Source organism: Haematobia irritans, chromosome 2, assembly GCF_050003625.1.
Source record: "Haematobia irritans isolate KBUSLIRL chromosome 2, ASM5000362v1, whole genome shotgun sequence".
Classification (NCBI taxonomy): domain Eukaryota; kingdom Metazoa; phylum Arthropoda; class Insecta; order Diptera; family Muscidae; genus Haematobia; species Haematobia irritans.
In genome coordinates, this window is record NC_134398.1 from 232345847 (window position 1) to 232368955 (window position 23109).

At 34.5% G+C, this 23109-nt stretch overlaps 4 protein-coding genes across 5 annotated transcripts; 3 read left to right on the top strand and 1 right to left on the bottom strand.

Moving 5' to 3' along the window:
- The first annotated feature begins 6133 nt into the window (after positions 1–6133).
- LOC142227376 (uncharacterized) lies at positions 6134–12938 on the top strand. Its single transcript, XM_075297890.1, has 5 exons — positions 6134–6952; positions 7399–7548; positions 7608–7877; positions 7942–8198; positions 10390–12938. Exons 1-5 carry the CDS (start codon positions 6415–6417, stop codon positions 11524–11526), a joined length of 2352 nt encoding a protein of 783 aa, XP_075154005.1. The 5' UTR covers positions 6134–6414; the 3' UTR covers positions 11527–12938.
- A 591-nt stretch (positions 12939–13529) lies between these two features.
- On the top strand, positions 13530–17294 carry Prp40 (pre-mRNA processing factor 40). 2 transcript variants are annotated; one of them, XR_012719829.1, is made up of 7 exons: positions 13530–14245; positions 14303–14550; positions 14610–15961; positions 16022–16084; positions 16146–16235; positions 16654–17006; positions 17083–17294. XR_012719829.1 is itself a non-coding variant. In XM_075297891.1 (6 exons), the coding sequence occupies exons 1-6, from the start codon at positions 13845–13847 to the stop codon at positions 16945–16947; spliced, it is 2448 nt and encodes an 815-aa protein (XP_075154006.1). In that variant the 5' UTR covers positions 13530–13844; the 3' UTR covers positions 16948–17294. The 2 variants fall into 2 exon arrangements, 1 of the variants encoding a protein (XP_075154006.1); XM_075297891.1 differs by having other exon boundaries at positions 16654–17294.
- Positions 17295–17302: 8 nt separating this feature from the next.
- Sf3b2 (splicing factor 3b subunit 2) lies at positions 17303–20222 on the bottom strand. Its single transcript, XM_075297892.1, has 5 exons — positions 20116–20222; positions 19227–20059; positions 18186–19152; positions 17881–18125; positions 17303–17818 (listed from the first exon to the last, which is right to left on the bottom strand). Exons 1-5 carry the CDS (start codon positions 20134–20136, stop codon positions 17452–17454), a joined length of 2433 nt encoding a protein of 810 aa, XP_075154007.1. The 5' UTR covers positions 20137–20222; the 3' UTR covers positions 17303–17451.
- Positions 20223–20835: 613 nt separating this feature from the next.
- On the top strand, positions 20836–21993 carry LOC142227379 (histidine protein methyltransferase 1 homolog). The gene is made up of 2 exons (XM_075297893.1): positions 20836–21430; positions 21487–21993. The coding sequence occupies exons 1-2, from the start codon at positions 20933–20935 to the stop codon at positions 21919–21921; spliced, it is 933 nt and encodes a 310-aa protein (XP_075154008.1). The 5' UTR covers positions 20836–20932; the 3' UTR covers positions 21922–21993.
- Positions 21994–23109: the final 1116 nt, after the last annotated feature.

A 23109-nucleotide genomic window follows, 5' to 3' on the forward strand; every position in this document is an offset into this window, starting at 1 on the left:
CACACTCATACACACACAGACGCACTTCGATGCATATATTTTATTTTTTTTCTAATTTTAAGAAATTTTAAGTTTCTTTAAAACCATAGTAAAAAAAAACAAAAACAGAAAAAACCTTGCCAGCAAACTTTCCCTACTTTTGAAGTGCAGATTTTTCCTGGAAATTAGTTGGATAAATTTTTTGTACAAAATACTTGTGAAGTTAAATACTATTTTAAGTGTTCCGTAGAGCCCATAACACTCACATACCCGAAGAATGGGTTTTTATTTAAGCTTTAACAATTTTCTAATAATATGTAAGCTAAAATCTCCTAAAATTCATTATCTTGGAGCTATTATCTAAAACTATGACAATCGATTATATATTTTTAGCAATATATAATTCAGATTGCGGGTATATTGAAGCCATGTCCTCAGTGGCCCAATGTATCAATGTATATTCCAATTGAATTTCTTAAGAATTTTTGTCCTAGGGAATTCTTTTCAAATTCAAAGTTTTAAAACTTATTCATTTATTATATTTTACACACTCGTATCGTATATATCATTATTAATTTATTATTATTGATTCAATTTAAAATAACACGATAAGTCTAACTAACTACCACCTGCTTCCAAAAAAAAAATGAAATAAATCATCCATGTACTCAAATGAAAACAACTAATGAAACAATACCAAGTTGAGTTTTTCTTCAAATGCGGAATATATAAGATTTCCAAAAGATCCGGGCACACATTTATAAGGTAAGGATTGGTATCGAGAGAGAGTTAAAGACAAATTTGAAAAATATGAACACTCAACACTCGTCAGGGCAATTTCCACACAAATTTCAAATAATAATTTTTAGTTAAAATAATAATTTTTTGTGTACGTCAGTTAAATGAACTAAAAAAAAATATACACAATGAACATAACGATTTATAAAAATCGTATTTCTGACTAAATAGTTCATAATTTCATAAGATTTGTAAATTTTACCACAAATGCACCCATCTTTAACTTTGTATATCGCTGAAGGCATTTTTGCAATTTCTCCCATTTTTTCCTTCAAACGAAAATGTTCGTTAGCAATGGAAGAAAATTAATTACAGTAGGAAAAACACACATTTTTTGTTTCTTATATGCGTTTTTTTTCTTATAGACAATCATTGTTCTTAAGAAAAAGCAAGTATGGTGATTTTTTTATTAACTTTCTTATATACATATTTTTCTTATATGAGATGTGCTTATATCCGTTACCTACTGTATATGTAATATATATTCTAAAATATTGGCATTGGTACTACAGTTTAGTTAAAAATTTATAAAATTAACCTAGTTGTTTTTACCGGTGGTTGCACTTGTCTTTAATGTTCGCTCTACAAAATTTTGAGAAATCATTATAAGAGTTCTTATAAAAAAAAGTAACCGTATGTTCGATTTTCGCATTTTGTTATGTCTGTTATATATTGGGAAAATCAGCCATTATTTATTGTCAGTTTGTTATTGATAGAAAAAGAGGTCAGTCGTGTTTAGGTGTGCTCTGCATTTTTGTTTTGTTTGCTAAATTGCTAAATTTTGATCAAATACAACGTCGCATGGACATCGCTCAGGAGCTGTTGACGAGTCATGGTATTGGTTTTGCTCACTATTTTCTTCGACTACAATGGCGTGGTACATCATGAATTCTTTCCACAAGTTCGTACGATCAATATGGAATACAATGTTCAGTTCCATCCGTAAACCAGCTAGTTTTGAATAGATTAATTTTTGAAGACGAAAAGTTATGCAATCAAAAAACGAAATTGGCATTTCTGAAGTGTTTCGAGGATTGGAAAAAACTCTGGAAAAAAGTGTATTATATCTAGGGATGATTACATTGTTACCTTATGTTCATATTCAAAACAATTTACTGACAGTTTATTGAATGAATTTGTATGGTTTAAAGTTTACGTTAATTTTTTTTATTATGGGGGTAAATACTTTTTAAAAAATGTTTTGATAAGACCTCTTACATCATTAGTTACTTGAATTATATAGAATATTCCGTGCGGACATTTAGTTAACAATATCTCTGGTGGCAATGGTCATCTTTACTTATGGAATAGTTTTTGTTTGTGAATGAAATCCTACCAGAGTTTATTTCATTAAATAATTTCATTATTCATTATTTTTTAAATTGTTTTGCTTTGGTGTTATTATATATAAAAAAAAGCAAGTACGAAGTTAAATTTCCCTAAGTTAAATTTCCTTAATATATCTTAACTTAACGTTATTATCACATTGTTTTGGGTATAGTGGGATGCGTCGTCAATGCTATAATTTTTTGTATGTATCAAACATTTCTTAGTGACAAATCAAGTCTAATGATCTGCGTATACAACAGACATTTGAGAGTATTTCACAGGTTCTTCAAAATTGTCTGATACACCCAAAGAAATTTGTTAGTAGGTACAGCAGAAAAGTCTGCTAAAACAGCAGAAAGTCTGCTGAAAAAGGGACAGCAGTCATTGTTTGCTGAAATAGCAAACATTTCCTGCTATTTTTGAAGCTCGATTACACTAAAACATGTTTTATTTTGGCTAAAACAAATAAAAATGTCAACTTAGGAGCTATCCTAACATAATTAACACAATATTTTATGAATATCAATAGTATTTGACCAAAAATCTGAATATTTATCGAATTGAGGCATAACAGCAAACAAAATGTTTGCTGATCGTATTTAGGAGTTTGTAAGTATATTACAGTGCAAAAATATACCAAAACCTACTTCTGGTTCTTAAATAGACTTTGGGGAAAATTGTATAACCTAAAAATTTTATAAATTGTTGTTCATTGCGCCCTGAAGTACAAAAATATAACAGCAGACATCGACTGCTGTTTTTAGCAGACTTTTTTCTATGAGTGTACATATTATTACATAAGAAACCTAAGTGGACCGCACATTCCACCAGTCGTGGGAAGGTGAGAGTTAACCATATGAATTGCCAATTGTATTAAAGCGCACTTGGTGAGAAAGGAGGAGGAGAGTAGGTTTACCTGAAGATTAATTCCGCTCAATATCAAAATAGCATATAAATCAAAAAGTTAGTTAATAAATTCTCCAAATGGAAACCCGACGTATTGATTTTGTTTGATTATAAAATCATTTAATATAGACTTTATTCCTTAATTGTTTTGCGTATTTCTTTATTTTAATAATTATGATTATGACTACAATCTCTAGTCAGATAGATATGTATGTAAAAATTGCATAAAATTGTCAAAAATTCACCGATTTATTGGAACCTTGGTTCCATAACATTCTAAATTCATCAATTGAATCCTTATGTAAACACGAAGAAATATTTATCTACCCATTTTCATATTTTTAAAAATGTACGGTAATGGACAACTTTGTATAAAATGTTAAAGAAAATAATTTATGTTAATCGGAAAGTGGGTCAACTACATGTTTGACGATCACTTCAGAACTTGGCATATTAATAGCTCTCATGGATATTGTCTTCGTTTTGAACAATCTGTCGATATTGCCACTTACAAACATGTCCATATTAAAGTCCGAAGCTAGCTATTTTCTATTTTCTGTGTCAACTTCATGACCACAGTGATGAACGACGTTGTGGGGGGGGGGGGGGGTGGTGTTACCACTATCCATATGCAATGCTTAGAGATTCGCATAAAATCTTATTAAACGCTCTGTATATGCAGCGTCAACTGATCGACTGCAATGCTTCCTTCGGATGTCGTATCCCCCGCTATTGGACAAGCAACATCGAAGCAGAGTACATCAGCAGTTTGGAGCAATAAAAACTTTCTTCGTCTTCTACGGTGGGTATGATATCTTTTGGTTATTGCTACATGTGAGGTTGATATTTGTTGATGTTGTTGTTTAACCTGATTTTCCTGAGAAAAAGAACAAAAACCACAAATGTGTTGCAAACAACTCGGAACCACAGTGACATCCTGTATGTAGCCAATACAATGCAATATTCAAGAAATGAGGTTAAAAAGTAATAATCGAGTTTCAAAAAAGTTTAATTGTCCAATAAATTGAACACTTAATTTAGAACAATCAATAAAATGATGGAATTAATTACCTTTCTTGATTTTAGTAGGGAAGCAAAAATCAAAAATCTATTTTTCGACTAGTAGGTTTTTTATCAAAAAACAAAAACAAAAAAAAAAAAATTAACTCGAAGTCGTAATCTTCAAATTTAAGTAATAGACTATTGTCTGAAGAATCGACTTAAATCGACTTTTGATGTATGCCAAAAACGACCAATCAAATTTTTTCCATAGTCGATTTAACTTTATTTCAATTAAATATTTACAAATGTGAGAAAAATTTCCTTATCTGAATTTGTTTTGTCATGAACTAAAAATTATTAAAGGAGTTTAATTCCAAATAATTTTTATGGTGCGCAAGAAATTGTTGAAGTTTGATTAGTTACAAAAATTGGAAGATATTTTATTCATTTATTTATATTTATTTTATTTATTTATTTATTTTTACTAGAAAAAACTAGCATTTTTTAAATTTCTATATTGTCTTTTATCATTTGCAAAAATAGTTACCACTAGCACATTTAAAACTAAAACTGTCATTGACCTTCTGGATTATATTCTAGTAACCAAGGATAATAAATGCTATTGTAATGTCAAGAAAGAAAAGAAATCTTTTTCTCAAAAATATGATCCTCAGTGTAGTAAAACTACTGCCGCTACACACACACATCAGCCATGCGATATAAACGTGAACTACAATGTAAAACTGGAATTTTTCCAGACCATTTGCAAAAAAATGCTTTAATAGTCATGAATGGATCTACAGAATACCGAAATAAGTAGATACAGTACATATAGAAATATTTTTGCAACAACGCATCTTTCCCATACTGCAAGTGGAAATATCCTCATTGAGGTGTTACGCACTTACTTAACAGCGCAAATAAGAGAGAGATATCAAAGTCAGTCTTAAATTTATATTAATAGCAAGGGCGAACAAAAGAGTCTGTTGGCAATCATCAATGAAAGTGAAGTTTCATCTTTGGGAACTTCACAGAAATGTGATAAATGCCTGATACATGCGATTAGGGAAACAATGGCATGAATTATCCTACAACAAGCCAATTATAAACTTTCCACTAATTATGGGATAAAATAAAACAATTAATCCGTCTGTGATTAATACATGCTACTATGCACATAATTAGTGGCAATGATGAGTTAGGTGGCTAGTTGACTGGATGGGTAACTGACATTGAACACCAATTCATTAAAGATAAGAAAAGGTTCATTGTTGACTATAGTGAAATGTAAATTTATAGGACTGTTGAAGCGAGTTAATCAGCACATGTTTTGTTTATTAGTTGTGAATTGTTTATGAAGATGGCAAAAAATTGAAAACAATCAAATTTTCTCCATGGAAAGCTAAATTTTATGAACACTGGGATGACATTCGCTAAAAGAAATTGTACAGCTCAAGAGAGTTCGTTCTCCAAAATAGATTAAGACAGAATAAATATTCCGAGGCCAGGACTGGCGATCAAGGATTACTTTCTAAATACGATTTGCCTCAAACTTGATGCATTTCTCTTATATCAAAATAAGGGACATGCTTCCTTTAGAAGAGGTCGAGCTGCGTGACATAAAATGTGCGAAACAAAATTGAAATGAGCCCTAATATAAATAAGATGTAATTTCGAGATCAAGACTATTTCAACAGTTCTTTAAAGTTAAGTAGGGCCAGAAACTTCAGAATAATACAAAAGACTTAAGGCGCAAACGTAAATTACAATATACACCAGCCATCGAAAGACTTAAGCGCCATACGGAAAATTATCTTCCGTATGAAAAGACTTAAGCAACAAACTAAAAAAATATTTTTTTTTACAAAACTGTAATCGATAAAGAAATTATTCTTGAATTTCTATATTTACCAATGATTGAGCAGAGAAGGAGAAAATCGAACCAGAAGATATGTATACATGTACTTAGCTTCCAACAAATACTCGCCATCAAATCTAACGCACACCAAACACTCTCTCTTTTCGCTGATAATGGACATTTAGCCAATGTTTGTATGGCCAGCATGCATTTGTAAATCGATCGGTCCATACAGTCTAACAGGTACTGCATTGTGGAGAATATACTTATTTTATTCTTAACAGTGAAAAGGAAAGCACACGCTTTCAGTGAAAATATTAATTTGTCGTCAATAGTGATTTGCCCCTCTATTATCTTTAAATTGAAAACAGCTTCAAGGATTAAATAAAGTATATTCCTGGACATATATAAAGTATAATTCATGAAATATCCATAATAATTTATAATGCAATGAATTGAATAAACGAAAATTAAAAACTAATAATGTCAAGATAATTGCTACCAAATCAGGTACAAGATATAAAAATTCAAAGACACAAAAAATGCCCCATGGTAAACTAGCTACAACATATAACCTCCATCTAAATACAACAAGGAGCCGAACGAAGAAAGTGTTTTCAAAGAGAACTAATCATCACATCGACAAGGAACAACAACAAACCCAATACTACCTGCCCCATCGATATTTCCATATGCATTATGGACATAAAGGCGGCGGCAGCCTTCAACTAAAATGCATAACAATACTGATGATACCGTGGATGACTGCAGTAGTTGTTGCGGCGCCGCCTCATGTGGCTAGTGTTGATAATAAACTCAATCGTGCCGCTTGGCCTCCAATGAAACATCATGATATTTGGAACGATGATACACAGGAATTTCAGTCCACTGAAAAGCATGAAGGTGCTGATGATTATGAAATTTATGGCGATGGGCCTCAAAATATCAACAACTACATTGAAACGATTAACGATGAATCCATCCAAACAACAAGGAACTTTGATTGGAATCGTTATTCTTTAGTAAATTCCAATTCTACTAATATTACAGAATATACCAATTTTAAAAGGCAGAATAAAGGTGAGGATCTTTGTATATTTGGAGGTAATAAAATACGAAAGTAGTATGATAATGAGGAAATATGTAGAATCATAAAAATGAAGTTGAAACGCTGTTGCTTTATTAAATTTTTTGGAAATGTTCAATCTATCCTATAGTTTTTTACGTGCGACGTCAATAAACATTATAGAAGTTTGCTCTAAACGGTTAACATTAAAAATCGATTAAAAGTAGTTTTGTCGAATATGAAATCGACTTTTTGTAAAATAAAAATGATTCAAATCGCACATATGTTCAACACATTCTGCACAGAGATTTTTCGATGGTTTTAAAACCATTTACCTAACCATCAAATTGACCTCGTAAAAGTATCTTAGTCTTCTTATGGGTGACACTTTTGTAATCGCCTTTTAGATACTTAATGTCATTAAGGCTGCTTTTTTATATATTTAATTTCATATCCAAAGTGATTCATTTATTCCCTGTGCCCGTTGATGGAGAATGCTTGTCGAACGATGGCCGCAGAACAGGGACATGTTTTAATGCCTATGAATGTCGCAGTAAAGGTGGACAGGCCAAAGGTGAATGTGCCCATGGATTTGGAGTGTGTTGTATATGTGAGTATGAATCCAGCCAATACACAATAGATGGTTTATTTTGTTCTATATTTCTGCAGATATCGCCAGTTGTAATGAGACAATTAGTAATAATATCACCTATCTTGTCTCACCAAGTTTTCCAAGCTTTATGCCAAACAACGTAACAAATTGTAAATTAAAAATTAAATTGATGAGTGATGATATTAGTCAGTTGCGCTTCGATTTTTATCATTTTATTCTTGGTCAACCTAATCGCCGAACGGGAGCATGTGATGGCGATGTGTTTAACATATCCGGTGGTCCAGGTGGAACATTTTCCCTCTGTGGTCAAAATAGTGGACAACATGGTAAGACGAATTGATCAAGTCATGGTGTTGTTTATATTAAATTTAATACTGATATGGATTTTAGTTTATTATGATGTTGGCGGTCGTATGGTTCCAAGACAAACCCTTTATGGGTCTTTAAGACCATTACGGTATGAGGATTTATATCCAGGACGAAATGCAACTGGTGAAGTTGGCATGGAAATCGAAATATCATTGAGCTTTGCTCCAAGATTTCTTCCCACTCGACTTTGGGAAATTCGTATTGCTCAAATACCATTCAGTCAGAGAGCTCCTGCTGGTTGTTTGCAGTATTTTACAGGCGCAGAAGGTGTCTTTCAGGTATGTATTGTGGTGAATGTTATACCCTCCATAACTTTTACACATAGGAAACTCATGCTTAGAGATTATTGCACTATCGTAGAGACAAGGATAGGTTAAGATATAGAGGATGAAACAAGGTCAAGGTCTTCCACCTAGAAGCCCTGATGACAACGTGTACATTCCTCAGACCACACACCCAGAAAAAAGTGACCCCTTCTTTAAGTTAAAATGAACTAATTGTGATGAAAGTTGAACTTCGTATAGCGCCAAAGACATTTTTATTTTTTTGAACGATGTGATTTTCGTTGAAATTAGGTAGAATGTATCCCATATATTAGTTAACATTTTCCTATATTTATGTACCACTATACTACAGAATGATCAAATTTAACTGAATTGAATTCATATATGAATGATTTTATTGAACTTTTTTCATTCATTTGGACAAATCTTACATATTTGTGGTAAACCTTTTTACTTCAAACTTAGAACTGCTTCGTTTTTAAATACAATTGTATTTATTTATATAGGTAATTTTTTCTTCAATAAAATACACGTTTTATTAATATATTAAATATATTTATTAAGAATCAACAGCATCGACTGGCCTTGAAATATTAGTTTATTATTCCACTATTTCCAATTTCCATGTAATGTCATCAACTGTAAAACGCGTTTTTCCTTCTTCTTGTACCTTTCACTTTTAATAAGTTGCTGCGTAACGAGTTTGTCCTCCTTTTACAATTTCAATACCTAAACTCAAAAAAAAGTGAACTCTCTATTTCACTAAAGCCAATTTAACTTTATTTTAGTTCATGGAATTATTATGTTTGGAGAAAGTTTCCTTTACAATAATAATTTTTTGTTTACGTTAGTTAAATTAACTAAAACCGAGGAAAAAAATGAACTCAAATGAAGCATAATGATTAACTAAATTCATACCTTCCACAAAATAGTTCAGAATTTCTTTAAATTTGTAAATTTTACCAAAAATGCGTCCATCATGAACTTCGTATATCACTAAAGACATTCTTGCAATTTTGAACTCCAAGTTTTTCCTTCAAACTACAAAATTTTCTTTAACAAGTGAAAAAACTTAGTTATGTCTAATAAATTTTCTTGAATTTGTCGAAAAATATTTACTTATTTTTATGACATGGGCGTGATGCCAACGTTTGTAATACTGTTTAGTTAAAATTTTCTACAAATGTTCAAAATTTTCTAAAATTAACCGAAACTTTTCTTCCTGGTGGGTTCACTGTTTTTTCAGTGTACAAATAAAAAAATCATAAACCAATTTTTTCACAAAAGGTTAGCGTCACTGAATGTTACCTGTTAATTGAAGATTCCAAAATGAAGACGAATGAAGGGGTTGTTGTTCTGTTTTCTTTCTTTATACACCATCACGAACATAGTTTTTTCTCACCAATTTAAAATAACAAATATTTTATATATTTTATTTATTATATTATTTTTTAAAAATCCCTCCGTATACCATAACAACGCGATTCCAACTAAAAAAACAACCCACGCGAAAACATACCGATTACATCGATGACAGTTATCGATTACAGGTAGATAAAAGAAATATAGGAAAATTTCCTATATTCTAACAAGTGTGTCTCCTTAAGTTTTAAAAGGATTGAATACTTCTTAGTATGAATGAACTAAAATATTTTTCTATGCCAAGTGTTATTCGTATGTATGATAAGCTTTCTATAATAAAGGAAGTCAGAATTATCATTTTATAAGAAATTTTACTAAATTTGAGGAAACTTGGTTTTAGTTCATATTTTGTTTATTTTTACGAATGCTTTGTTATCAGTGAATAAAATTTTCTTGTTCAGTAGTAAATTCTTATACCCAGCGAAGAAAACAGTATTAGTAAAATTCCTTGCTTTATTCTAGTTAATGAACTATTCCTAACTGCTTTAAGTTTAGGATTTTTTTACTGAAGCAAGTAAATTTTATTATTTTAAACAAAAATTTAACTTAATGGAATTAAATTGGCTAAACTAAATTGATGAACATTTTTTCCTTTAGTTCCGTAGGCACTTTTTTCTTGGTGCAGACTCGCAAATCGGAAAGTACGAAAATTCCAGGCGGTAATTTTCTTTCACCTTCCTGGGATGTTTCATTACCGAACGTTATAAGTTTTAACTAGTGAACAGCCTAAATATACCTAAAACGATCCTATTTGTAATTTCAGACTTTTAACTTTGCTGATAATGGACGACATCTGGCAAATCAGAATTATCGAATTTGTATGAGACAAGAGATGGAAATGTGTTCCATTGTCTATCAACCCTGTGATGATCAATCATTTCGCATTGGTCCTAGTTCTCCGACGAGAATAATGAATTTACCGAGTAATACAGGTGTTAATAATGGAATGCCTGGTGGTGGTGCTATTGTTGGGGGCGGAAGTGTCCCAATGGGTAGTATTATGAACATGCAAATGATGGGTCCAATCATGATGAATCAACAACAAATGGAGGTTTTGTCAGATGATAATGAAGGTGTAATGGTAATAAATACGACAACCCCTATGATAATGATGATGTCAATGTCTACTTCGCCGTCATCAGAAATGACAACAACTCAAGCCACAAGTCCTTCAACAACCACCACTGAAAGCACATCATCTTCTACAGTGACATCAACTACACTAATGTCAAGTACTGCAACTTCGAGTACAGCAACATCGAGTTCTACAACTGAAGCATCAACTTCCACGACAGCTGCTCCCGCTGCCGATGATCCTGAGGAAAGTTCCGAAGGACCAACTACGTCATCCACAACAACAGTAGCTTCTAGTCCTACGACTACGTCAACAAGACCAACTACCACCCAAACATCCACTACCACCACCACTACCCAATCTTCTCTAGATGACGATATTGAAGGTTCCGGAGGAGATGAAGGTAGTGATACCCGATTCGGTTCAACTCCTTCAAATGTATCACGACGACCTCGACCCACAAGGGGAGGTTTTGATTTGCTCGGTTTCCTGCGAACAGCGTTTGAAATGCGCTTTCGTAAAGCTCGTCAAGGGAGGCAAATGTCGGACAGGGAGAAACGACAATTTTACAGTAATTGCCGAGATCGCATTACAATGCCTTGCATCGTTGAGGACTTCATAGGAACTGGACTGGGCCCATTGCCAGGGTGTGAGCCTGTACATTGTGGCATGCAATTCTGTTCGAATGGTATGTGGCCCTGTCGAATAGAATCAACTGTGACCCCTTTTTATGTTGGCATACATTTTGGTGATGGTACTGGAAAAGGAAGTGCTGAGGATAACATCGGAGCATGTATACGTTATCAACAAGTGCAGTGTTTATGATTGCACATGGCGATCATTGGAGTCATAACGAAACAACTTTTAAGTATTAAACTCAAAAATACTGTGCAAAATGAAAAGTCCCAGTTAAATTTCTTGAAACAAATTAAGATATAGGAAATTGGCTTGCGTCACACATGTAACGTACGATACATGTATGACGCAAATTTTTGTTTTCGTTGTTTTTGCATTGGAATATTTGGGTTGACCGTGTTTATGTCTACAAATTACAAAGTCAGGCTATATGTGAAAATAAAAAAAACGAAAACCAAAATTTTCACGTTGAATTTATAGACCTATAGCCGAAACTATGACATAAAAATCATAAAACTTAAATTAAAATCAATATATAATATTATTAACAAACAAAAATTAAATTTTTAATGAAACAATGTTAAATTTTGAACAATGAGTAAACACTTGTTTCAAGTTACTTCCTATTGCTAATTCCTTTTTTTACTTTTATTTTAACCTTGAACGAATGCTTGAGTCAAGGGCTGCCAATTGTCAATCTTCTCTTCTCCATTTTTTGATAAAAATACATAAATGTAACTGCCAGTATTTTAAAGTTCGATTTCATTCCCGCTACCACAGAATCGTAACACCGCTCAGACTGAAAAAATATTACATAATTCCACTTGGAATGTCGGAAAATTTTCAGCAATATACTGTAATAACCACGTTTTCAGCACTAATTTTTTATTTTATTCAAAAAACTTGTAAAAGCTATTTGTTCAAAGTTCCATTTCATCCTCATCGCTACCACAGACTCGTAAATGTCACTACAACAATGGCCAACTGTGATGGAAAAAGTATGGAATGTACATGAAAGTTTTTTCCCATCCCATTAACTTGCTACTTGTAAAGCGGACCTTACACGGTCGGATAAACACTACGACAGAGGTTCGCCTATTTGTTCGTTCAAGTTTTACCCTTACACAGCACGAACAAATATGATGACAACATGAAAAAATAAGAAGAAACATAAACAAGGTAGATGTAAGAAAAGTTATGGTTGAAGCCATATTTTACTAAAAAATGAAAGAAAACAATAAAAATTCTGGTATTTGTGGCAATACAATGATTCCTGATGTAATCCACATTTAATAAATTACAAATTACTTTATGAATTTCAAAATACTTCTTGCCTAGTTGTTCATGAATGGAAGTGGAATTTGTCTACGTTTTTGCCACAATTCTGGTTTAGATTTATATATTTCTTAAATTCCCATGCAGAATTTGCTATCCATAATTAATGTCATGCAGAAATGCTTGTTTTTTTATGAAAATAAATTTGTTTTTGATAATGTTTGGCGAACATCACCGCACAATATATGGGATATGTTCGACACGAGCACTGTTGTCTGGAATAACTGATAGTCTGTAAAGCGCATGATAGACGCTGCAACATGTAATTTGCCACTTGTAACTCAACATCATTCTTTTATTAATTTACATAAATTGGCCGCTATGTGGCTTCAAATTACATAATGAAAATAAAATAAAAATAAAAAATAAAAAATATTATGTTAAATGTGATGTGATAGTCGTATAAATGTTATATTTATAAGAATTTATAAATGTTAAATCAAATTACTAAACATGTAAACACTCGTGTTTACTTGACCACAGTGATTCTTTTACAACTACCTTAAAATTCACTTTTTCTGATAGTTTGAAGGGGCTTTTATTGGCGTCGTTCTAAATTTATTAAAAAAGGCACCTAATAATTGCACTCACGCCATACTTTTTTGAAGTAACTTGGCGTGATACAACTTCTCAACACTGACGGCGCTTTTCCGACGAGTTTTGGGTGTCTTATATGATTGTTTTCGACGTGGTGGGGATTCTCAGAAGCGCCGTCAAATTCAAAAAATGTTGGCAGGGTATTAGATAGTGTTCACGATGCTCTACGTAGTATTCTAATAATGACACTACCATAATTGGCAGCACTCTGGCCGTTAACGCCGATCACTTATTTTACGATATATGAAAACATACACCGTTGTCATTTCTATCTCGACTTTGTTCTTTGGTCGCCGCAAACTTTTCCAATTGTTTTGTCCGGGGAAAAATCATGTATATTTTTTGTAAATAATAACTAATAAGATTTAGTTTTGCTTTGTATTCGCTAAGCTTTTGGATTACGTGAAAAATTGCCGTGAAACTAAAGCGAAGACCGGATAACATTAGTGTCTGGAGTTGCATTCAGTTTGAGGTTATGCTGAAAAAAAGCTACGCTGTCGGAGTACGCGAGAGCCATTGAGGAGAGAGAGTGCAAGAGACCGTCAACAAATATTTGTTAGTAACAGGGCAACGAAATGAATTTACCGCCGGCAGCTGGTGGAGCCCCGCCTGCTTTGGGTGGAATGGCCTTCCCTCCAGTAGTTCCTCAATTCAATATACCACCGCCTGGTTTTGGTGCTCCTCCACCGGCTGAATTGGCTGCAGCATTTGGTTCCGCCCCGCCCAACACTGAATGGACTGAACATAAGGCTCCTGATGGACGGCCATATTATTACAACAACCTTACCAAGCAAAGTTCCTGGGAGAAGCCAGAAGTACTTATGTCGCCAGCGGAGCGGTTGAAACATCAATGTCCATGGAAGGAGTATCGTTCAGATGCTGGGAAAGTCTATTACCACAACGTAACCACCAAAGAATCACGATGGGAACCTCCGCCGGAATTTTTGGAAATGCAAGCTAAAGTCAAAGCCGAAGAGTATGTACATCATAATTTAGTTGTTAGCAGTATTGAAAAATATTGTTTTCCTTTCAGGGCCGCGGCTGCTGCTAAAGCCGTTGCTGCCATGACATCGTCCAGTTTGGCCGGTATAGTCCCTCCCGCTGCTTTGGCAAGTATTTTGCCTGCTACCTTGCCAACAGTAACGAAAATACACACGCCGGACATACATTCTCCTTTGACACCTGGTAGCAATGAAAATTCCTCCTCTGCATTGGACCAGGCTATGGCCGCAACTTTAGCGGCTATAGAAATTCCTTCATCAAATAAAGAAGATAAAGAAAGTAAGTTCTAAACCTCAACATATGTTCACCTGCTAACAGTACACAATTATTTTTTTCAGATAAAAAAGAGGCACCTGACGAAAATCGTTTAATATTCAAAGACAAAAAGGAGGCTATTGAGGCTTTCAAGGAGCTGTTAAAAGATAGAAATGTTCCCTCTAATGCAAATTGGGACCAATGTGTAAAAATTATATCAAAGGATCCTCGGTATAGCTCATTCAAAAATCTCAATGAGAAAAAACAAACATTCAATGCCTACAAAACACAAAAGCTTAAGGACGAAAAGGAAGAGGCTCGTCTAAAGGCGAAAAAGGCAAAGGAAGATTTAGAAAAATTTCTTATGACTTCTGACAAAATGAATTCGACATTGAGATACTATAAATGCGAGGAATTGTTTGCCAGCAACCGAATTTGGACATCGGTTCCCGAGCAAGACCGTCGAGATATTTATGAAGATTGCATTTTTAATTTGGCCAAGCGCGAGAAAGAGGAAGCACGGATGATGAAAAAGAGAAATATGAAGGTACTGGGAGAATTACTGGAATCAATGACCTCCATAACATATTCGACCACATGGGCTGAGGCTCAAGTGATGCTTCTAGAAAATGCTGCTTTCAAAAATGATGTGAATCTACTGGGAATGGATAAGGAAGATGCCCTTATAGTATTTGAAGAGCATATTCGTACACTAGAACGTGAGGAGGATGAACATAAAGAAATGGAAAAGAAACGTCAAAAGAGACAGCAACGTAAAAATAGAGATAATTTTTTAACACTTCTAGACTCTTTGCATGAAGAGGGGAAACTTACCTCAATGTCCTTGTGGGTTGAGCTTTATCCCATTATATCTGCGGATATAAGATTCTCCGCCATGCTAGGACAAGCTGGTTCCACTCCTTTGGATTTATTTAAGTTTTATGTTGAAGACCTGAAGGCGAGATACCATGACGAGAAGAAAATCATTCGTGAAATCCTTAAGGAAAAACAATTCACTGTAAAGGCTAGCACAACATTTGAGGACTTTGCCACAGTGGTCTGCGAAGACAAACGCTCTGCCACCTTAGATGCCGGTAATGTTAAACTTACATATAACTCCCTACTTGAAAAGGCAGAAGCAATCGAAAAAGAGCGACTTAAGGAGGAAACAAAACGTTTACGAAAACTAGAAAATGAAATAAAGGCTGCTTGGCTAGAAGCAAATGTTTCGCCGCATGAGCCCTTTGAATCCGCACAGAAACTTGTGGAACACTTGGAAGCATATGCAATTTACGAAAAAGAGTTGGGGGTGAGGAAGATTTGGGATGATTTTATAAGAGAAAGTGAGGATGCATGCACCCATCACCATTCGCGCTCTAAAAAATCTAAGAAGAACAAAAAACATAAAAAGCGCCTACGTTCCAGTTCCAGATCTGTAAGTTATTCGCATATTTCTGTTGTATGTAACATAACAAATGGCAATTTATAATTTCAGGATATCGAGAATGACCCTACGGAAATCGAAAGACCACGTAAAAAGAAATCACGTTCAAGATCCGTAAGTAATGAGAATAGCGAGTAGCTTCACATTATTTAAAAAAATGCATATGTATTTTTAGGTCTCCGTCAGTTCCAGTGTTAGCCTCGATAGTATAGATCGTGTCTCGAAAAAGAAGAAAAAGAAGAAGAACAAGAAGTCTTCCAGAGATGTAAGTAGTAAAGTGTTCAGTAAGAAATGAAAATAAATGTTTTTGGATAACTTGAACAAATAAGTTCTAAACAGCCTTTCAAAATTCGACTTAAACTGGTCACCATATTGCCCATAAAAACCATGTTAATGACTCTGAATTTTACAAAATGTTTTTTGCTTTCACTGTATTTCGACTTACAAAGGTAGCATTTTTGATTCTTAGTAAAAATCTACAGAAATATATATTTCGTCTATTTTCTACACACGAAAATCTGTTTAATTTAACAATCTCAAAAAGTATACTCTTTTTAAAGTTCAAGGTATTTTGTACAATTTTACACCTATTAAAATAACTGAGGATAATTTAGGAAATATTGTTATACATTTTTTTTTTATTTTTCATTATTTAATATCATTTTTCTTCTTCTATATTTTAGTCTTCCTGTGAATCGGAACGTAATCATTCTCTTAATGGCTCCCCAACAACACTGGCTATAGAGGAACTCCTCGCCTCACAACCCAAGAAAAAAAAGAAAGACAAAAAGAACAAAAAAGATAAGGAACGAAAGCATCACCACGACAAGCAACGTTCCGTAACACCTCTTAGTCCAACGGCCAGTAATCGTTCGCATACAAGTTCGCGAAATGACGAACAGGCTCTTAGTGAAACGGAGCTTGAATCAAAAAGAGCAGCTCTATTGGCACAACTGAACGAGCAAATGGAGGAATGATTAGGTTCTAGGAATAAATTTTAATTAGTACGCTTTGAATTGGACAAGACTCCACACAGGTGTATATTCTCCATAAATATCATCCAAGTACATTTCCGAATACTGAATATCGATTTGTTCTCTAAACATTTCTAGTTTCTCACTGTAATCGCATATAGTTTGTAAATCTTTTTACCACGTACCGAATATTCGAATGCGGTAAGTTTGGTCTTGATTACTTTTAAGATTGCTCTTTTTTACCAGAACTAAACATCTTTTTAAACTAAGCATAACCGTTTAGAATCAAACCGATATGAATATAGTATTCATAGATATTTAAAATCTAAATATAAACTATCAAATAATTACACTGCCGTTTTTCTTTGTGGACATTGAACTTTATTGTTGATTCAAGTGTTACAGGGTGTAGATTTTGCCTTTTCATTCGTAAATAAGCTAAAAAGTTTCCATACTTATCTTCATTTTATAACTAAATCTAGACGTATAATTATTGAAGACTATCATTTAGAATTTGAATTCTTTATATTTCTTAGTGGTCTTGGCCGGGTCAGCTTGTTGGCGTTTGCGTTTGAATTTCTGTTGAGCCACATGCTCGGCCAACATATCTGATAGATCTTCCTTTTGTAGGTGATTTTGTTGTTCTCGCATTTGTTGCTCGTAACGTTGTGCCATAGCATCGTTATCCATATCCAATTCTGAAGGGTCCAATGCCAGTTCCACGGTGCCCTCACGTCCCGAAGCAACAGCTGCTCTGGCTGCTGTTGGCTTAACGCCACCTACATCATATACATGTGTTGAACCCATCATTGAGGCACCAATACGATCAGTTCGTTTCTCAGGCAAAACATGGTATAAGACTGGTGTTTCGTTACTGCAATATATTGGACAAACAATTTCAAAACACATTCAAAATGATTAATTTGGTTTACTTACTCTTCCATTTCTTGTTCGATCTTCTTTTTACGCAACTCAATATTTTCTGGTGTTTCCATTCCGGCTGGAACGCTAGTCAAGCCAGATGGGGTAACTAGACCTTCTGCTGGTGTGACTAAACCACTTTCATCTGGTTGATTAGTCATATCTTCGCCATCCTCTTCTTCCTCATCAGAAGATTCTTCAGATTCAGACTCCAATTCACCCCATTGATTACGCTCAATATCGCCTTCATCTATGCCATTCTGTGAAGAGGAATTTTGGGATAAATGCTTGTATAATATCACATTAGAATGGCTACTTACATCTAGATCCGCAATATTTGTACCAAAGACGTCTCCGTATAAGGGTTTTCCATTCTCATCAACGGGTGGTTTACCCCAACCACCAGCATGGTAACCAAACGAACAGCCTTCTGGTATAGGAGCATTCAAACCTGGTATCTTTAGATTTGGATACGATGGTGGAGGCCCATAACGCTGTTGAGCAATTAACCAAGGCGGTGGAATCTTGTGAGCATTTGGTCCCACAGGCATACCCAGAGCTATACGCAACTCTTCCGAAAGATCACCTGGCTTCTTTTCTTTAAGGCGTGTTTCAAATTCTTTGCCCTCGTAATATAGGTCACCATGTATGGTCATTCTTGGCTTTGTTTGCCATTTGAAGAAGGCGTCATGAAGTTTTTGATAATCAATGTCAATTTTACCCATTTTAGGGCGTACCCTTTCGCGCATTTTACTTTTAAGAGATTTGGCGTCATCTTTCTCTTGAAGAGATTCTCGCATCTCCATAATGCCAGTCTTTTTAATAAATGCTGGTAAATCAAATGGAGGTTTTTCAATACCCCTCTTACCCTGCAAATATTTTCGTTTAAAACACCAGTGACGTGGTACTTGAACGGTATTCCGATATGCCTTTAGTTGCACAAGCAACTTGGGGTCTCGGGCAGTAACATCATGCATTTCTACTACATCTGGTCGAGATACTAGTTGTTTCAATTCTGCCACACTAAGGCGAGTTAGCTTTTTCAACTTTCTCTTAGATAGCTTCTCTTTATCGTCTGCCTTTTCATCTTCAGCTTCCTCTTCCTCCTCTTCAGGCACTCTACTAAGTGTCTTTTTTTGGTTGGCATTGGCTTCAGCGGCATCAGCAGCTGCTTTCTCTTTTTCGGAAACCTTTGGCTTATTTTCCAATTTAAAAATTTCGAATACTCTATAAAACTGTCTATACATGGGAGCCAAATCCGCAATCGTTATGCGTTCCGGAACATATCTAAAGGCACCGAAAAAAAATATATATATATATATTTTGGAATCATATGAAGTTCTGAAAAAGATCGAACTTACTCTATGGTCACATCATCATTTGCAGGTTCTGCTTCCTCTGTCTCTTTAGGTGCTTCTGCATCCTTCTTTTTATCCTTGCTTTTTGACTTACTATCCTTGGATTTTGAATTATCCTCGGTTTTCTTTTCTTTTTCGGGATTTTCTTCTTCCGCATTTGCACCAGCATCTTCGGCAGTGGTTGATACTTCTGACTCTTTAGAACGTTCTTCAGCTCGCGTCTGCTCTTGTTGTCTCTTAAGCTGTTTATTCAACTTCTTGCGTCGTTTCTTTTTCTTGTTCTTTTCGACTTTACTCAGCTTTCCTGGTTTTGTTAGTTCGCCACCGTTAATTAAATTCTCTCCTTCATCGTCTGAATCCTCTCCGGCATCAGCGTAATCATTACTTATAACACCCGTAGCCACTGAAGAAGATTGTCCATTATTGTCGTCGTTTGAAAAGTCCTCAGTATTCACATCGAACTCAGCTGCTCTCTGGTCTTTCAAGGCCAATACATCCTCCAAAGCTTTCGGCAGGACAACCTCTGCACACTTCCCTCCACTATCCTTATTGCTTTCATTCGAGTTTTCACCGTTAGAAGATCCATCGCCAGAGTCCGAATTTCCATTTACTTCGTTTTGATTTGCAATGTTACTGGGTGGTGGTTGTTGTAGCGGCGGCTGAGTGTTTTGTTCTGGGGCTTGTGTATTAACCCACGGTTGTGGTGGAGGAATTTGTTGAATGTTTGGAAAATTGTTACCCGGATTTGGAAGAAATCCACCTGGCGGTCGCATGCCAGGCGGCAATGGCATTAAAGGTGGACCTCCATTTCCCACGGGGGGCATATTTGATGGGCACTGAAAAAGTACATTTATTTTTCTAATGGCACCTCAAAATAAACAAAAAAACTTACATCTCCAAATGGGTCAGCCATTTCCAGATACTAGAAATGAGATTTTTCCTAAAATTTTACGTTTTCAATGCCGCTTTGACAATTCCGACTAAAAACCTAAGTTAAATACGTTCCATCTTCATTTAACATTAAACTACCAGTAGTCTTGACGTAACGTACCGTTGTGACGATACAACGAAAATCATGTTGAAATCAGGTTTTCAGATTCCAACTAAATGTATGAGTACATGTATATTTCTCTATTAACAAGTTTCTAATACACGGTGATTAAATAAGGTTATATTTTACTATTAAAATAATGCTGTGTACAAAATATGCCACTTTCTCTTGTCCTCAACGAACGCCTTTGTTCGACTAAATCACTAAAAACGGACAATTTTGCTTTATAAATTCAGCTGTTTTGGATATGAGAATTTGGTCGTTAAAGAATTGATGACATCGTCCTAACGAAAATTTAGCCACATACATTTCTAAAAATTTCGCTAGACCCGGGCCTGTGTTATCGATCCATTAACATGCAGCAGTATGGATTATGCCTTCGGACTTAACTTATAATTTGCACATTATATGGGATATGTTCGACACGAGCACTGTTGTCCGGAATAACTGATAATGTGTAAAGCGCATAAAGCGCATTATGTGTTTCTTGTGGGTGGCAGAATTTTCACAAGAGCTGCCTACCCATCTTAAAAATATTATGCCAGAACTCAACTTGAAAGTATAATTGGCAACTCTGTTGCACGTGGTGGTCAATGTAAACAAAATAGTCGCAAAGTTGTTTCTTCTATTTCAAAAAATATTTCCTTTTTCGGTTAAAATGTTTAAATTTGATTTCAAATTCGATGTGGACGCAGATGACAAAGTAACTACATTCACCGATGATAAGCAATGTAAAGATGCATGTCATGACGGAGAGCCAACAAAAAATTGGTACAGTTCTGAGGAAATATGTCCAACAAGAAGCATATTGGAAAATATAGACGTGTGCAAATTGAATTCTGTAAATAAGCGCTACAAGGATGTGTCATTAAATTATATGATATCAGGATTTTTATTGGAAGACATTAAAAGTAACAACGATCAAACCACAACTGATATTAAAAGGGCAGAAGACAATCACTCAGACCTTATACCGGGCGTTTACGAAGGAGGTGCGAAAATCTGGGAATGTACTGATGACCTTTTATTATTTTTATCAGAGCATACTAATGCAACTCAATGGGAAGGAAAGCATGTGCTAGATTTGGGATGCGGTTCCGGATTACTGGGTATATATGCCTTCAAATGTGGATCAAATGTAACATTTCAAGATTATGTGAGTGAATCTCTTCCAAATTGGAGCATAAAGTTAACAACTTTCATTCCTTGCAGAACAAAGATGTCCTAGAAAAGATAACTATACCTAACGTTGTGCTAAATACAATAAAAGTTGATGACGACTCGGAAGAGGAAATCTATGAGTTTGATAATGTTGTACAGAGTACCCGTTTCTATTCCGGGGACTGGCAAAAGTGGTCAGAACTGACAAAAGGTTGTCAACTATATGACATTATTTTAACATCGGAGACTATTTACAATGCCGAAAACCATGAAAAGCTACTCAATTGTCTATGTGACAAACTAAAAGATGATGGAAAGGTTTATGTAGCGGCGAAAACCTATTATTTTGGTGTTGGAGGGGGTTTGCGACAGTTTGAGCATTTAATTGAGAAAGACCAAAGGCTTATATCTAAATCAGTGTGGCTATCGACAGATGGTGTTAACAGGGAGATAATTGTTTTAAGTAGAAGGAAAAACAATTTGTAAATAAAATTGTATATAGTTTGTAAATATATATTTGAACAAGTCAATTCTTAATTCAATGGAATTGAAAAGAAACACCAATGTGTACACAGGTTCCATAAATTATATCTAATTGGAAAAATTGGCAAAAACTCAAAAACAAAAAAAAAAAAAAAACGTAGGACGTTGCATAGAGAAACATTGTTGAAGAATATTTAAATATTTTTCACGAAGGAGGGTTGTATGGCGGTTATTAATGGAATGATTTGTTTGTTTGTTTGTTTATTCATTCAATATAATACAAAGGTTTTCTCATGGAAAAATGATGGTACAGCTTATGTATTCGCATTAAAAATTTGTTTATTATTATAGTATATAATTTTACCCATTTGTCATTTTTGATTAAGATTTTAGTTATTTGAAAAAGTAAGCTCGATATGCAAATTTTCTGTGCGTAAACCAAACTTAGTACCATCCTGAGGCATAGATCCAGCTAAATTACAGCATATTAGTACTTTAGGCAAAATTCTTTATGCATGCAAGTTTGCAGTGTCTTTTATGTGAAACAATATATAAAATCAATAACATCGTCCTAATGTAAATTTCATTTCGGGTACCTGCATTTTCGCTACAGCAGCCTACCGGGCTTAAACGAAATATCCGCTGGAGGTGCTTTCCCGACTTAGAAGGCTTGCATTTTGTGGTTTCTATTGTTTTCATATAATTTCTACTCCCTTTGACAGTAGTTGACCCTTAAATGCACTACCATTTCCCTGCAATGAAGTGCATTTGCACCAAACGTAACGCTATTCTCCGTTCATTGGCTCTAATGCCAACAGCAAATTAATATTTTTTATTCTCTTCATATATGTATGCAAGTATATTAGGGTGAGTGGGAAGAGTCACTTTTTCCAGTATCATTGCATTCCACTGCAAATTAATAACTCTGACTTACCATGAATATTGAACAACTTTATGTACTCTTTTCGAAAAATTCTTCGATGGAAAATTAGGAACCAAATTGTTGTCGCGGAACGATCCCCTGAGAATTTCAAATAAGTCGAATAACATAAGAATAATCAACAGCTCTATATTTATTTATTTTATTTTATTTTTATTATGTAATTTGAAGCCACATAGCGGCCAATTTTGTAAATTACAATGGACTACTAACCGTGACTAAAGTATAAGTATTATCTGCATAATCTTCCC